The sequence below is a fragment of the Myotis nattereri genome (assembly GCF_964212035.1).
Source record: "Myotis nattereri genome assembly, chromosome: 13".
NCBI classification, from domain to species: domain Eukaryota; kingdom Metazoa; phylum Chordata; class Mammalia; order Chiroptera; family Vespertilionidae; genus Myotis; species Myotis nattereri.
In genome coordinates this window covers 6,305,973-6,319,418 of record NC_138088.1, presented here as the reverse complement: position 1 = coordinate 6,319,418, position 13,446 = coordinate 6,305,973, and the positions used below count along the sequence as shown (strand labels likewise).

At 43.9% G+C, this 13,446-nt stretch overlaps 1 protein-coding gene across 1 annotated transcript; it reads left to right on the top strand.

The window, feature by feature from the left end:
- Nucleotides 1–381: 381 nt before the first annotated feature.
- Nucleotides 382–11,609, top strand: MSMB (microseminoprotein beta). Its single transcript, XM_081104395.1, has 4 exons — nucleotides 382–453; nucleotides 6,123–6,228; nucleotides 7,492–7,597; nucleotides 11,055–11,609. Exons 1-4 carry the CDS (start codon nucleotides 418–420, stop codon nucleotides 11,182–11,184), a joined length of 378 nt encoding a protein of 125 aa, XP_080960521.1. The 5' UTR covers nucleotides 382–417; the 3' UTR covers nucleotides 11,185–11,609.
- Nucleotides 11,610–13,446: the final 1,837 nt, after the last annotated feature.

Here is a 13,446-nt window from a genome sequence, read left to right as displayed (position 1 = left end):
GCCCATCTGTGCCTTCAGAGCGGCCCCTAAGGGCGCCCTGGGGGCCGGGGCTGACCCATTGAACTATTGTATTGCTTCTGAAGTCCAGCGTCACTGCTTGGCTGTGTGAAATCAAATAAGATGTATATATCATGTGCCTTGCCATCCACCCAGCAGAGGGAAGGGCGCAGCGAAGGGCTTCTCTTCCCCTCTACTCCTTCATGTCCAGGGCAAACAAGCATTAGGGGTGCAGATGGCAAGAGTAAACATGTGCTGGGGTGGAGACCTGATATGAATGACTCATAAATCATCTGAAACCAGTTTCCTGTTGACAGTCAGCCCTGTGTAAACACTAAGTGTGTCCTTGGCACGTGACCTTCCCGCAGGGGCCAGGCCGGGGGGAGTCCTGTTCTATATAAGCCGCTGTGCCGCTTCCTGATGTGCAGGCCTATAGGACCCATGCTCATCACAATGGTAGGTAACTGGTTGCTTCGTACCTCGAGGCCAGAACAAGGAAGAAGGACATACAGTATAGTCCAGTGGTTCTCAACCTGGGCTGCACATTAGAATCACCTGGGAATCTTTTTAGAATCCTGATTTCTGGGCCTCATCCTCCGGAAATTCTGTTTCTTTGTTACTAATGTTGTGGCCCCACCCCATAACAAAGAAACAGAATTTCCGGAGGATGAGGCCCAGAAATCAGGATTCTAAAAAGATTCCCAGGTGATTCTAATGTGCAGCCAAGGTTGAAAACCACTGGAATAGTCTTTGTTTGAATTTGCTGTGAAGGGTGTTTCTACTGGATACAACTTAATGATAAATGTGAGCTGGTGATGAACCTTCTATAGAATATTTGCAACTGAACGGATAGAGGGTAACGAGAGGCGGGGAGCTAGAGAAAATGTTAATGACTGTAGCACTGTTTCTGTTCTCCCAGGTCGAAGCTGTTGTTTCTTCTAGTAAGTGTGGGATTCAATTAGGTTTTATGTGTGTCTCTAATTCTTGGGCCCTAAGTGAGTGATTTGTGAGTTAGATATGATGTCGGAGCTACAGCACTGCGTCATCGCAGGTGAGAACGGAGCCTGGAAGGGAAGAGCTGTCTGTGTGCGGCTGAGGCAGGCAGCTACCTGTCCCTCTCCAGGCCAGCGGCTCCCTCGCAAACGGTCTGCACGGTGGACAGCTGTGCCTGACTCCCACACCGGACACTCTGAGTTGATTGGTTGGCAGTGAGTCCTTGGTTATTGAGGGTTTTTTAAAGCTCCCCAGGTGACTTCAATATTCAGCAGAATATGAGAACCATCATCCTGACCTAGGCCCTTTTCAATATACAGTGGGACCTTGACTTACAAGTGTCCTGACTAACGAGTTTTTTGAGATACCAGCTGTCTCTCCACCGATTTTTTGCATTGAGTTGATGGAGTAATTTGAGTTAACGAGCTCCTTAACGAGCTCGGTCTCGGAACGAATTAAACTCGTAAGTCAAGGCCCCACTGTATCATGTTGTATTAAGAAAAAATTTGCATCCAAACCTACAAAAACTCATCTAGTCATCCTTTCTGCCTTCAATTCCAACTTGATCTTTTAAAAGTCCCCTTTGCTAGAGCCAGTGAAAGGGACTGAACCAGGCTGCTCTTGGGGTGCCAAGGAGAAGAGGAAGGAAGTGGCCAAAGGCAAAGCAGAAGAGGAGGCGCAGGGTCCTCCAGGATGGACCCTGGGCCTCAGCTCAGAGGCTGTCTCAGAAACACAGAGCTGGAAAGAGCAGGACACTGTGGGGTGGGTCCTCCTGCTCCGTCAGACCCCTCCTCCACCCTCAGAGTGAACGTCCTAAGCTGCAGAACTGACAACGTCCCTGCCCAGCTTAGGACACTTAAAGGTGCCTGACTCTTTTTAAAAAAATATATTTTTATTGATTTCAGAGAGGAAGGGAGAGGGAGAGAGAGAGAGAAACAGCAATGGTGAATCACTGATGGACTGCCTCCTGCATGCCCCTTACTGGGGATTGAGCCAACAACATGGGCATGCACCCTTGACCATAATCAAACCCAGAACCCTTCAGACCGCAGGCCAACGCTCTATCCACTGAGCCAAACCGGCTAGTGCAAGATGCCTGACTCTTGATCATGCTGGGAAGACACAAGGAACAGCAACTTACCTAAAGGGACACTATTTCTAGGGGCACTGCCAGCCCGTTTCACTCTAAGTCTGGCATGAAGCACCTTTACGTGCAGGCATCTGGAAAAGCTAATGCCGGTCTCCTGGCTGCACTGTCTCCTGTGCCTGCCCCTAGCAGGTGCTCATCTTTACTGAATGCAGGAGAGGAAGCAAAAGAGCGAAGGGAGGTGAACGAATAGAACATGGGAACAGGAAAGGACTTGAAAGCCTCTCTGCTCAAGTGGTCTCAGGCCAGTAGCATGGGCATCACCTGGGGGGCGGGCGGGGAGGGTTTGCTAGAAATTAGGACTCTTTGATTCCACCAAAGCAGAATCTGCATTTTGTTTTACAAAATTTCCCAGGGATTCATATCCACATTAAAGAAGCACTAGTTTTGATTGTTTCTTGTGTTTCTCACATGGGGGACTTGGTAAAGATGCAAAGGCCTTGGCCATGTCCTTCTCCAATGAGCTTGATTGAGACTGTGTGCTCATGATTAGCAGCCTGGGTTACTTTGATGCCACCCACATGGGAGAACCTCTGTTTTTACAGGGGGAAACTGAGGCAGAGAGAGAGGGAGGGAGAGAAAGAGAGAGAGAGAGAGAGAGAGAGAGAGAGAGAGAGAGAGAGGATATGGAGGCTTTATGTGAGATACTATCAACTGGTTAATTTCAAATCTGAATACTTTGCTTTCTCTTGTCACCGTGTTTGGACTCCATCTCTCAGTCATTCGATTGGGTTCCTCCGCTCAGAGCAGCAGAAGATCCGGGAATTCTGCAGCCGTCACTCACCCTGGGCTGCAGTCCCGGCTTGTGCCCACTGGTGCCTCTGTTCTGTGACTAGATAGATTCTATCTGATAGAACAAGACCTCCAACATTCCTGTGATCACCAGCACCTCTCAGGAGCCCCCTTTCTGGATGAAGGGAGTGGAAATTCTGTCAATAAGACGGGCTTTTTCACTTGTTTGTTTTGTTTTGTTTTTGTTTGTTTGTTTTGAGAAAAAAAAATCAGGTTTCCACAATGATCTGAAGCTGAAGCTTCTGCAAAAGAATGAAACAGAGAGAGCAGGTGCAACCTCTAGTTCTGATGAGAGCTAACTATATTGAGAGTTTATTATAGGAATTGATTTATTTCTTTTGGTTATAAAACTAATGTCTTTCATTATAAGCAATTTAGAAAAAAAGAGGAAAAGTCCAAAGAAAAATCCCACAGCTCAAAAATCACTTGTTAAAATTTGGTACAAAAACTGTTATCTCTTTTTGAGCATCTCCTTCTATGTGGATCTTTTCCACATCACAGGAATACCTGCCTTCTTTAACGTAGTCATAATAGTGATCATTTATGTCATTTCATATTCTCTTACCTCCTAAGTTGACCAGTTCTGTTTTTGGAGTCACCATGCTCTGAAACAGCCCTGTTTTGGGGGAATTTTGGTTGATTCATTTCCCTGCTGCAGTGAGCATCCAAGAGGCGAAGTCTAAGTCCTTCTCTGTGTCATTCCTAGGACCAGGTCTTAGAAGTGAAAAGGTGAAGTCAAATGTTGTAACTGTTTTTTTTAATGTTTTTATTGACTTGAGAGAGAGATAGAAACATCATCGAAGAGAAATATCTATTGGTTCTACTGGGGATCAACCCAGACATGTGCCCTGACCAGGAATCAAACCAGCAACCTCCTGGTACATGGACCAGTGCTCAACCAACTGAGCAACACCGGCCAGGGCTGCTATAAACAGTTTTAAGAATATGGATGCCTACTATTAAGTTGTGCTCCATAAAGATTATTCAAACATAAACTAGCCTTGTGAATTTCACTTCTCAGATATGCCTTTATTTCACTCTGGATATTATAAATGAAATAATTATTTTTTGTCATCCCATATGGTTCTATTTTATGTACAAATTTGCAGTTCTGGTCTCAGCAGTAACTTGAACTTTTCCATGTCTTTGTTCATCATCTCTGTTTGTATATGTGTGTTATTGTCTTATCTTTTGTTGTTGTTGTTAATCCTCACACGAGGATATTTTTTTTTCCATTGAGAGAGAGTGGAAGGGAGGACAGGGGTCGGGTGAGGAGGGGGGAGAGCGGGGCGGGGGGGGGGGAGAGATACATTGATGTGAGAGAGACACATCGATTGTTGCCTCCTGCCTGAGCCCTGACCCGGGCAGAGAGTAAACCCACAACCCAGGTACCCGCCCTTGATCAGGAATCAAACCAAGACCCTTCAGTGTGTTGGCTGATGCTGTAACCTCTGAGCAAATGACCAGGGCTATGTGTGGTATTTTCTTTGTCATTTTTCTACTAGGATCTTTTTCTTTTTCTTGTTGATATACAGAAATTCTTCATATGATGATGTTGTTCTCCAAATTTGGTAATTATTTTTAACTTTTATTTATGGATTTATAACTTTTACATTTTCAAAGCTATTTATTTTTTAATACTTAGAATAAGATTATTATTTACTTATTTTTTCTGTGATTCGTTTATGATTTTAAAATTTTTTTATTAAAGTACAGTTGACATACAATATTATATTCGTTTCAGGTGTATCTGCCATCTACAAAGTTAATTTATGATCTTATAAAAGTTTAACCATCAAATTCTTTTAGAATTTATTTGTGGGAACTAAAGTAGAAAATTAACTTTGTTTCCTTTCAAAATATCCCATTTGTTCTAATATCATTTTTTGAATAATTCTCTACAGATTTCAAAAACTAAGTTTATCTTATAATAAACTTTTATATGGATTTATAAGTATACTTTCTGGAGTTTCTATGCTGTTCCCTGTACTTGTCTTTCTATTCTTATATTAATAACATACTACTTTAGGTAGCATCAGTTCATAATTAATTTTAGACATCTTACAGAACAAGTACCCTCAACCCCCATCTTCTTTTCTTAAAAAAATATATTTTTATTGACTTCAGAGAGGAAGGGAGAGGGAGAGATAGAAACATCAACAATGAGAGGAATTATTGATCAGCTGCCTCTTGCACACCCCACACTAGGGATCGAGCCCACAACCTGGGCATGTACCTTCACCAGGGAATCAAACGTTGACTTCCTGATTTATGGGTCAGCGCTCAACCACTGAGCACACCAGCCGGGGCCCCATCCTCTTTTTAAAAAGGTTCCTGGAAATTCCCACGTTAACGTTTGTTTACTTGGCTTGCTCATCTCAAAATGATGACAAAAGCAACTTGATACTTTTCTTTGTCCTGCAGATTCGGTATCAGCTGGATGAACTGATGTGCTCGTGCAGCCATCAACAATGCAGTTGTCACCTGGAAAGCAAAGTTCTTAGCCTCATGGTCTAAGAATGCCACCTAACTCAGTAGTTCCATCACGTCTCCTGCTGTGTTTTCTTCATCTTTCGTCAATGTTTTATCTTCCTAAAACTCTTCTCCACACACTCATTTCTGTCCTTTGAATTATACACACTCTGCAAAGCAGCTAAAAATCAATCCGAAAGGGTCCCCTGAACTTCCTCGGTACTAAAATAACACACGATGCTCAGGCTGGGTGGCTCAGTTGGTTGGAGTGTCATCCCATACATCCAAAGGTCACAGGCTCATTCCTGGTCAGGGCACATCCCTCGCTTGCGGGTTCTATCTCTGGTGTCAGGGGGTGTAGAGGAGGTAACCAATAGATGTTTTTCTCTCAGATTGATGTTTCTCTCTCTCCCCCCCCCCCCATCTCTATCTCTGTCTCTTTCCCTTCTGCTCTCTCAAATCAATAAAAACATATGCTCAGGTGAGGTTTTTTTTTTAAAAAAAAAATAGCACACTATCATTATTTTATTGGTCTATGACTTTGACTCACATTTGGCTTTTTCCCCAGTTTATTTTAATAACTTGTGTAGATGTTGTTCCTTTGAAGCGCCACCTTTAACCCACCTGTGGAGCCCAGCAGGGATCCTCATGCAGGACACTCAGTCAATGATCGCTGTCTGAATCAGTCTGTTTTTCTTCCTGACGCTGTTTCACATTGCAGAATGCTTTCCTGGGAAGCCTTGTGGTCTTGGCCAGCTGTGTGATGTTATGCAATGCCCAGTGCTATTTCATACCTATTGAAGGTTCTCCAGACAACTTGCGTAAGGGTAAGTCCCAGCTTTTCCAGTGTATTATTTTACTGCAGCTTGGTAGGTATAACCTGTTGGCAGAGGAAGGCCTTTACATCTACATGAGGGGGAGGGTTAGGGCGGATATCAAATAGAGTCAAATGAGAGACTTCAATTTGTCACTGTACAAGACAGTGTTTCTCAACCCGAGGTGTAGGAGAATTGCCTGGAAAGCTTTTGAAACCTACCAACGCTCAGGAGCCATCCAATATGAGGCAAATCAGAATCTCTGGGGTAGGAGCTGCACAGCTAATTGCTTTTGGATTCACCCCTATACGCAAGCAAAGAACCATCAATATTCCAAAGCAGTGCCTTTCAAACTTCAATGTGCACGTAAACTCTCTGAGAATCTTGCTAAATAAAAGCTCTGATTCTGTGGGCCTGCTGTCCAGCACAGCCTTGTAGTGCTGATGCTGCTAGTTCCTCCAGCTCACCTGGACCACCGAGGCTTAAAGCAGTGGTTCTGACCCCTGGCTGAATATCTGAATCACTTGGGGAGCTTTGGGAAAATATGGCAGCCTGGGCCATGGCCAGAGAGACTCATTGTTCTGAGGTGAGGCCCAGGCATAAATTTTTAAAAAATGCCCAAGATGTTTTACATGTGCATTTAGGGTTGAGAAGCAAAGCAAAGAGAAGTAGTAAAATGAGACATTTATCCAGAGATAATCCAGGAGAAAAAAAAACACACCAGAAGAACTTGGCTCCAAGCGCCCCTAGGATCATAATAGCTATCTGATAAAAGAGAAAGGCCTTATTTTATTCTTGTAATATTTGTTCTGAAGTAAGATCTGGAAGGACTTAAGCTTGCTATAAGAAAACATGATCGGTGACATGAACTGGACAGTACTGGAATTTAGCTGTGGGTGACCACAGAAGCACTTTTCTTTCTTTCTTTAAAATAGATTTGTCTTGATTTCAGAAAGAAAGGAAGAGGGAGAGAGAGATAGAAACATCAATGATGAGAGAGAATCATTGGTTGGCTGCCTCCTGCATGCCCCACACTGGGCATCAAGCCCCCAACCTGGGCATGTGCCCTGACCGGGAATCAAACTGGGACCTCCTGGTTCATAGATCGATGTTCAGCCACGGAGTCACACTGGCCAGACCACAGAAGCACTTTTCTTAAGATTTTCCCTCTCTGGGAGGGGCACAGATGGCAGGGCTGGCCACAGTGTCCTACAAGCCTTGTTCCAGCTGCATGCCCTGAGGACACCACTGATGTTGCCACACGTGTTATTTTAGAATGCAAGGATCTTGGTGGAGTCACCTATGCGATGAACTCAAAGTGGAAGAATGAGAGATGTGAGGAGTGTTCTTGTAACCCAACTGGAATCGACTGCTGCAACACGTAAGTCTCAGCCAGCAGGGCCAAAGGGGGTGCAGCTGCTACTGGGCTGCTCCTGAGCTGCAGCTACTCCCTCTTTCAAAATCCCCTTCTGAAGTGGTTTCGTTTTCAGCACTATTTCCTTCTTTTTTTTCTTTTAATATATTTTTATTGCTTTCCGAGAGGAAGGGAGAGGGAGAAAGAGATGGAAACATCAATGATAGAGAATCATTGATTGGCTGCCTCCTGCACACCCCACACTGGGGATCGAACCTACAACCCAGGCATATGCTCTGACCAGGAATCAAAATGTGAACTCCTGGTTCATAGGTCGGCATTCAACCACTCAGCCATGCCCCGGCTGGGCATGAATTAATTCTTAATCTCTCTGAGCCTCAGTTTCCTTACAATAAAATAGGGATAGTCAGGTGTCCATGAGAATTTAATGAGATTCTGCATATATTAAATCAACACATATTTATGCCTTCTCTCTGCCAGTCTGTGTCCCCTGAGCCTGGGACAGTAATGAACACCTAGTAGGAACGCAAAGTGTCCCTTCTCTCTTTCCTTCCCTGTGCCTATCCCGTTTAGCACACTGCTCCGCCGGGAGGAAATGTGCACAGTTCTCTCTGCTATTCCAAGACAACTCCTTTCCCTGCGACTGCCTCACAGCCCACCAAGTTGTTTTCATCATTTCTTTTTTTTTTTTTAATATATTTTATTGATTTTTTACAGAGAAGAAGGGAGAGAGACAGAGAGTTAGAAACATCGATGGGAGAGAAACATCGATCAGCCGCCTCCTGCACATCTCCTACTGGGGATGTGCCCGCAACCCAGGTACATGCCCTTGACCGGTATCCAACCTGGGACCCTTCAGTCCGCAGGCCGATGCTCTATCCACTGAGCCAAACCGGTTTCGGCCATCATTTCTTTTTCTATAGCAAAAGACAGCTTTTGATTAAATTTTCCCTGGGATAATTTTTTGACCCATTGCTTCTCCAGGGGACACGGTCCAGATCTCAAGCTGCTCAGTGGCCTCCCCACTGCCAAGGCCCCACCCCAGGTGCCCTGCAGAATCTCTTTCCAGTCCTCACTTGCTTACAGATTACCCTTTGGGAGGAGGACTGAACTATCCTCTTCTGTTAAAATAAGCCAAACGTCGCCTTTTGGAAAAAAGCATTCTCACAAAGGGCCCGGTGATGGCTGCTTCTGTGTACACTTGGGCAGGGGCCATTTACAGCTCGGATCCATGCGTTCCAAGAGAGTGATGAATCCTAACATTGCTTGCACCCTTGATGTGTGGGTGGGCTTTCCTGGGGAGATGGTCCCCAGTTTTCATTAGCTGCTCCTGGGCTCCATGATCCTGGCCTGGAGTGACACTGGTCCTGTTGGCTTAGCAGCTCCTATGCTAATTAGAATGGACAATCTTTCCCTTCTCACATTCAAGCCGCAGAACTGCTGGCCACTTCCTGAGCCAGGACAAGAAGTCAGGCTAGAACAAGCTGCCTGGCCCCAGTAAGCCCAGTGTGCATTTGGGCCTCTCAGAGCTTACTTCGTCCTGTGATGCAGGATGGAACTTAGGAACGATGTCAGGGGTGGTCTATGTGTTCATAGACAAGGTTCTATGTGTTCAAATCCAGGCTCCTGAAGTCAGCACTTTGGGGTTGCAAACTAAAAGGTGATCTTACGTTGCTGAGGGGCACCCTAGACAGCTGGAGTTTGGGCTGCCCCTGGCAGAGAGCTGGCCCCGAGGAGGCTGGGCATCCTATCCTTGCTTTTTTTTAAAAAAAAAATTAAACCTTTATTATTGAAAGTATTACATATGTCTCCCTTTTCCCCCCATTGACCCCTTTTAGCCCACCCCGCCCCCCACTCCAGGCCTTCACAAACCTATCTTTAAAAAAAACAACTTTATTGTTGAAAGTATTACATATGTCCCTTCCCCCCCCCCCCATTGGCCCCCTACAGCCATGCCCCCTGCCCCGCCCTAGGGTCTGTGTCCATGGGTTATGCATATATGCACACAAGGCCTTTGGTTGATTACTTCCCACCCACCAACTTTCCCCCACATTCCCTCTGAGGCTCTGCACTCTGTTCCAGGCTTCCATGTCTCTGATCCACTCCCTTCATCAGTTTAGTTTGTTAATTAGATTCTACACATGAGTGAGATCATGTGATCCTTGTCTTTCTCTGACTGGCTTATTTCACTTAGCATAATACTCTCCAGGTCACTATATGCTGTCTCAAAGATCCTTCATTTTTACTGCTGCATAGTATTTCATGGTGTAAATGTACCACAGCTTTTTTTTATCTACTCATCTACTGATGGGAACTTGGGTTTAGGTATTATAAATTGTGCTGCTATGAATATAGGGGTGCATACTTTTTTAAAAATTGGTGTTTCAGGTTTCTAGGATGTATTCCTAGAAGTGGGATCACTAGGTCAAATAGCAGATCCATATTTAATTTTTTGAGGAAACTCCATACTGTTTTCCATAATGACTGCACCAGTCTGCATTCCCACCAGCAATGTACTAGGGTTCCCTTTTCTCCACATCCTCACCAGCACTTGTCATTGGTTGATTTGTTGATGGTAGCCATTCTGACATATGTGAGATGATAACTCATTGTCATTTTAATTTGCATCTCTCTGATAATCAATGACTTTGAGCATTTTTTCATTTATCTCTTGGCCATCTGTATGTTCTCTTTGGAGATGTGTCTATTTAGGTCTTTTGCCCATTTTTTTTTAAACAATGTAGCTTTTTAAAAAATATATATTTTATTGATTTTTTACAGAGAGGAAGGGAGAGGGATAGAGAGTTAGAAACATCAATCAGCCGCCTCCTGCACACCCCCTACTGGGGATGTGCCCACAACCAAGGCACATGTCCTTGACCAGAATCAAACCTGGGACCCTTCAGTCCGCAGGCTAACGCTCTATCTACCGAGCCAAACTGGTTAGGGTATATTTTTTAATTGTTTTATTTGTCTTCCTTTTGTTAAGTTGTATGAGTTCCTTTATATATTTTGGATACTAGCCCTTTATCAGATGTATTATTGCTAAATATGTTCTCCCATACAGTGGGCTCCCTTTTTACTCTTTTGCTGTGCAGAAGCCTTTTATTTTGATGTCATCCCATTTGTTTATTTTCACCTGGGTTTCCTTTGCCCTAGGTCAGGAGATGTATCGTTAAACATATTGCTATGAGAGATGCCTGAGATTTTGCTGCCTATGGTTTCTTCTAGGATTTTTATGGTTTCATGACTTACATTTAAGTCTTTTATACATTTTGAGTTTATTCTTGTGTATAGTGTAAGTTGGTGGTGTAGTTTCCTATTTTTTTTTTGCACGTATCTGTCCAATTTTCCCAACACCATTTATTGAAGAGATTGTCTTGACTCCATTGCATGTTCTTGAGTTCTGAGCATAATGGTATCTTATCCTTTCTAATTGGCTTTGCTCTTGTCTCAATGGCAGTGTTGCTATACCTGTGGGTTTTAGCAAAATGAAATGCAAGAAATTATTCAACCAGAAGACCTGCACCTATACGGTGGTGGAGAAAAAGAATCCAAAAAAGACTTGTCCTGTCCAACAATGGGTGATGTAATGGGCTTCTAGTGTGCCTGTGGCTCCCAGCCAGAGGGGTTCCAGGTCCTCCAAGGCCAGGCCTCATTCTCCTGTGGCCTCTAACAGTCTATGATTGTATAACCCTGCCTGTTCGTAAAAAAAATAAATAATTAACAATTGAGCAAACATTTGAATATGTGTGTACTTGAAATTTATAAATTATGTGTGCACTTGCAATTTATAAATTATGTGTGCATTGATTTTTATACACATTATAAAGCGTTCAAACATTTAAGAGGGAAAAAAATAAATATGAAGAAAGTTATATTTTTCCTATACTCCAATAAATCATTATGCATCCCCACTTAAGTACTGCTGCTTCTGTGGCTTCTGATATAGTATCGGCACTGTGCTGCCCTGGTGTCCTGCTATCTCGCGAACAATTCAACAAATAAACGTGTCTTCAAAATGAAATCAGATTCCTTATTTTCTTTGAGTTTTTCATATTTATTCTTCCTTCCTCTTCTTTTTCATATATATATATATATATATATATATATATATATATGGTATATTCTTATTGATTTTAGAGAGAAAGGGAGAGGGAGAGAGAGAGACACATTAATGATGACAGAGAATCATTGGTAGGCTGCCTCCTACATGCCCTCCACTGGGGATTGAGCCTGCAACCTGGGCATGTGCCCTGACCGGAATCAAACAGTGACCTCCTGGTTCTTAGGTTGAAGCTAAACCGCAATGCCACACTGGCCGGACTCCTTCCTCTTCTATAGAGAATGTCCTCCATGCTGTGTCCCTCATATACCTCTGTTTGCTTGAGGTTGGAGCAGGTAAGATAGAACAGGACAGCCTGGAAGGAGTAGCTCTGAGACCACATGCAGCCTGACGGAGTCTTGAAAGGCCAGGGGTCCTGGCTTGAGAGAATGGCTTGAGTGCAGGGCTCCAGTCACTCACCTCTAGCTGCATACAGATTCCTGCAAAACTTAAGCACTTAAACAGTGACAATGTTGCCCTGGTCAGTGTGGCTCAGTCGGTTGAGCATCATGTCCCATGCACTGAGAAGTCACCAGTTGGATTCTGGTCCCGGCATGTGCCAGGGTTGCAGGCTCCATCCCAATGTGTAGGTGTTAGGTCTGATGAAATAATTGAATCAACACTCCCTTCCCTGGGAACTAACCTTTAGACCACTTCACAAGCAACACTCCCTTTGCACATTGTTGATGTAATGTGCTTCCACTTGCTAAGACCACATTCCACTTGCTAAGGCCACATTCCACTTGCTAAGACCATTCATCTTTTGCCTCAGGACCTGACCAGAGAATTCTCTGCCCAGAAAAAGCCTGCCTAGAGTTTTTTAAAATCTCTGACTCCTCATCCCTGGGTGCTGGTGCCATTTTGGGGATCAGCCCATCTGGTTTTCCAGATGACCTAATCATTTCATAATTCTTTACTTTTTTTGGCCTCTTCCACTTCTCCTTCAGCGACCCTACAGGAAGCAGACTATCAATGTTTCTCTCTCTCTCTCTCCCCCCTTCCTCTCTCTCTCAAATCAATAAAAACATTAAAAAAAAACACCCCACTAAACATCTTAATTTACAAAGGTAAAATTAAAAAAACAAACACAGCCCAGCCGGCGTGGCTCAGTGGTTGAGCATCGATCCATGAACCAGGAGGTTCAATTCCCGGTCAGGGCACATGCCCAGGTTGCAGGCTTGATCCCCAGTCAGGGGTGTATATGAAGCCACCGATCAATGATTCATCATTGATGTTTCTATTTCTCCCTCTTCCTTCCTCTCTGAAATCAATGAAAATATGTATATTAAAAAAATACAGTGACAATATTGATTATCTCTTGCTTCTGTGTTAGAGAACATTTGTTCACTCAACAGGTCTTTCTTAAGTGCCAGGGCCAGGCAGTGCTATGGGCCAGGGATACAGCAATGAACCAGAGAGACCAGTCCCTGCTTTCCTGGGTCTTGGAGTTCTTTGTGCAGGCATGTGACAGAACATAAGCAGGCAAACAGTCCTCTGTTGAAGAATCTGTGGACAATTGGTAAAGAGCTTTATTTCTCCTCTGAACCCTAATCCTATCTCTTCAAACATGTTATTGGACTAGTTGAGCAATCCTGGGCTGACCCCTTAGTTTTTTGGGGACCACCGTAAGATAATAATTTTTAAAAAGTGCTTTGGTTACTTTTAGTTAATCTGCATCTGAATCGAAAAGGAAATGGGGAAGGGGTGAGTGAAGGGCCGGGTGCGGCTTGGCTGCCTGGGCTATGGCAGT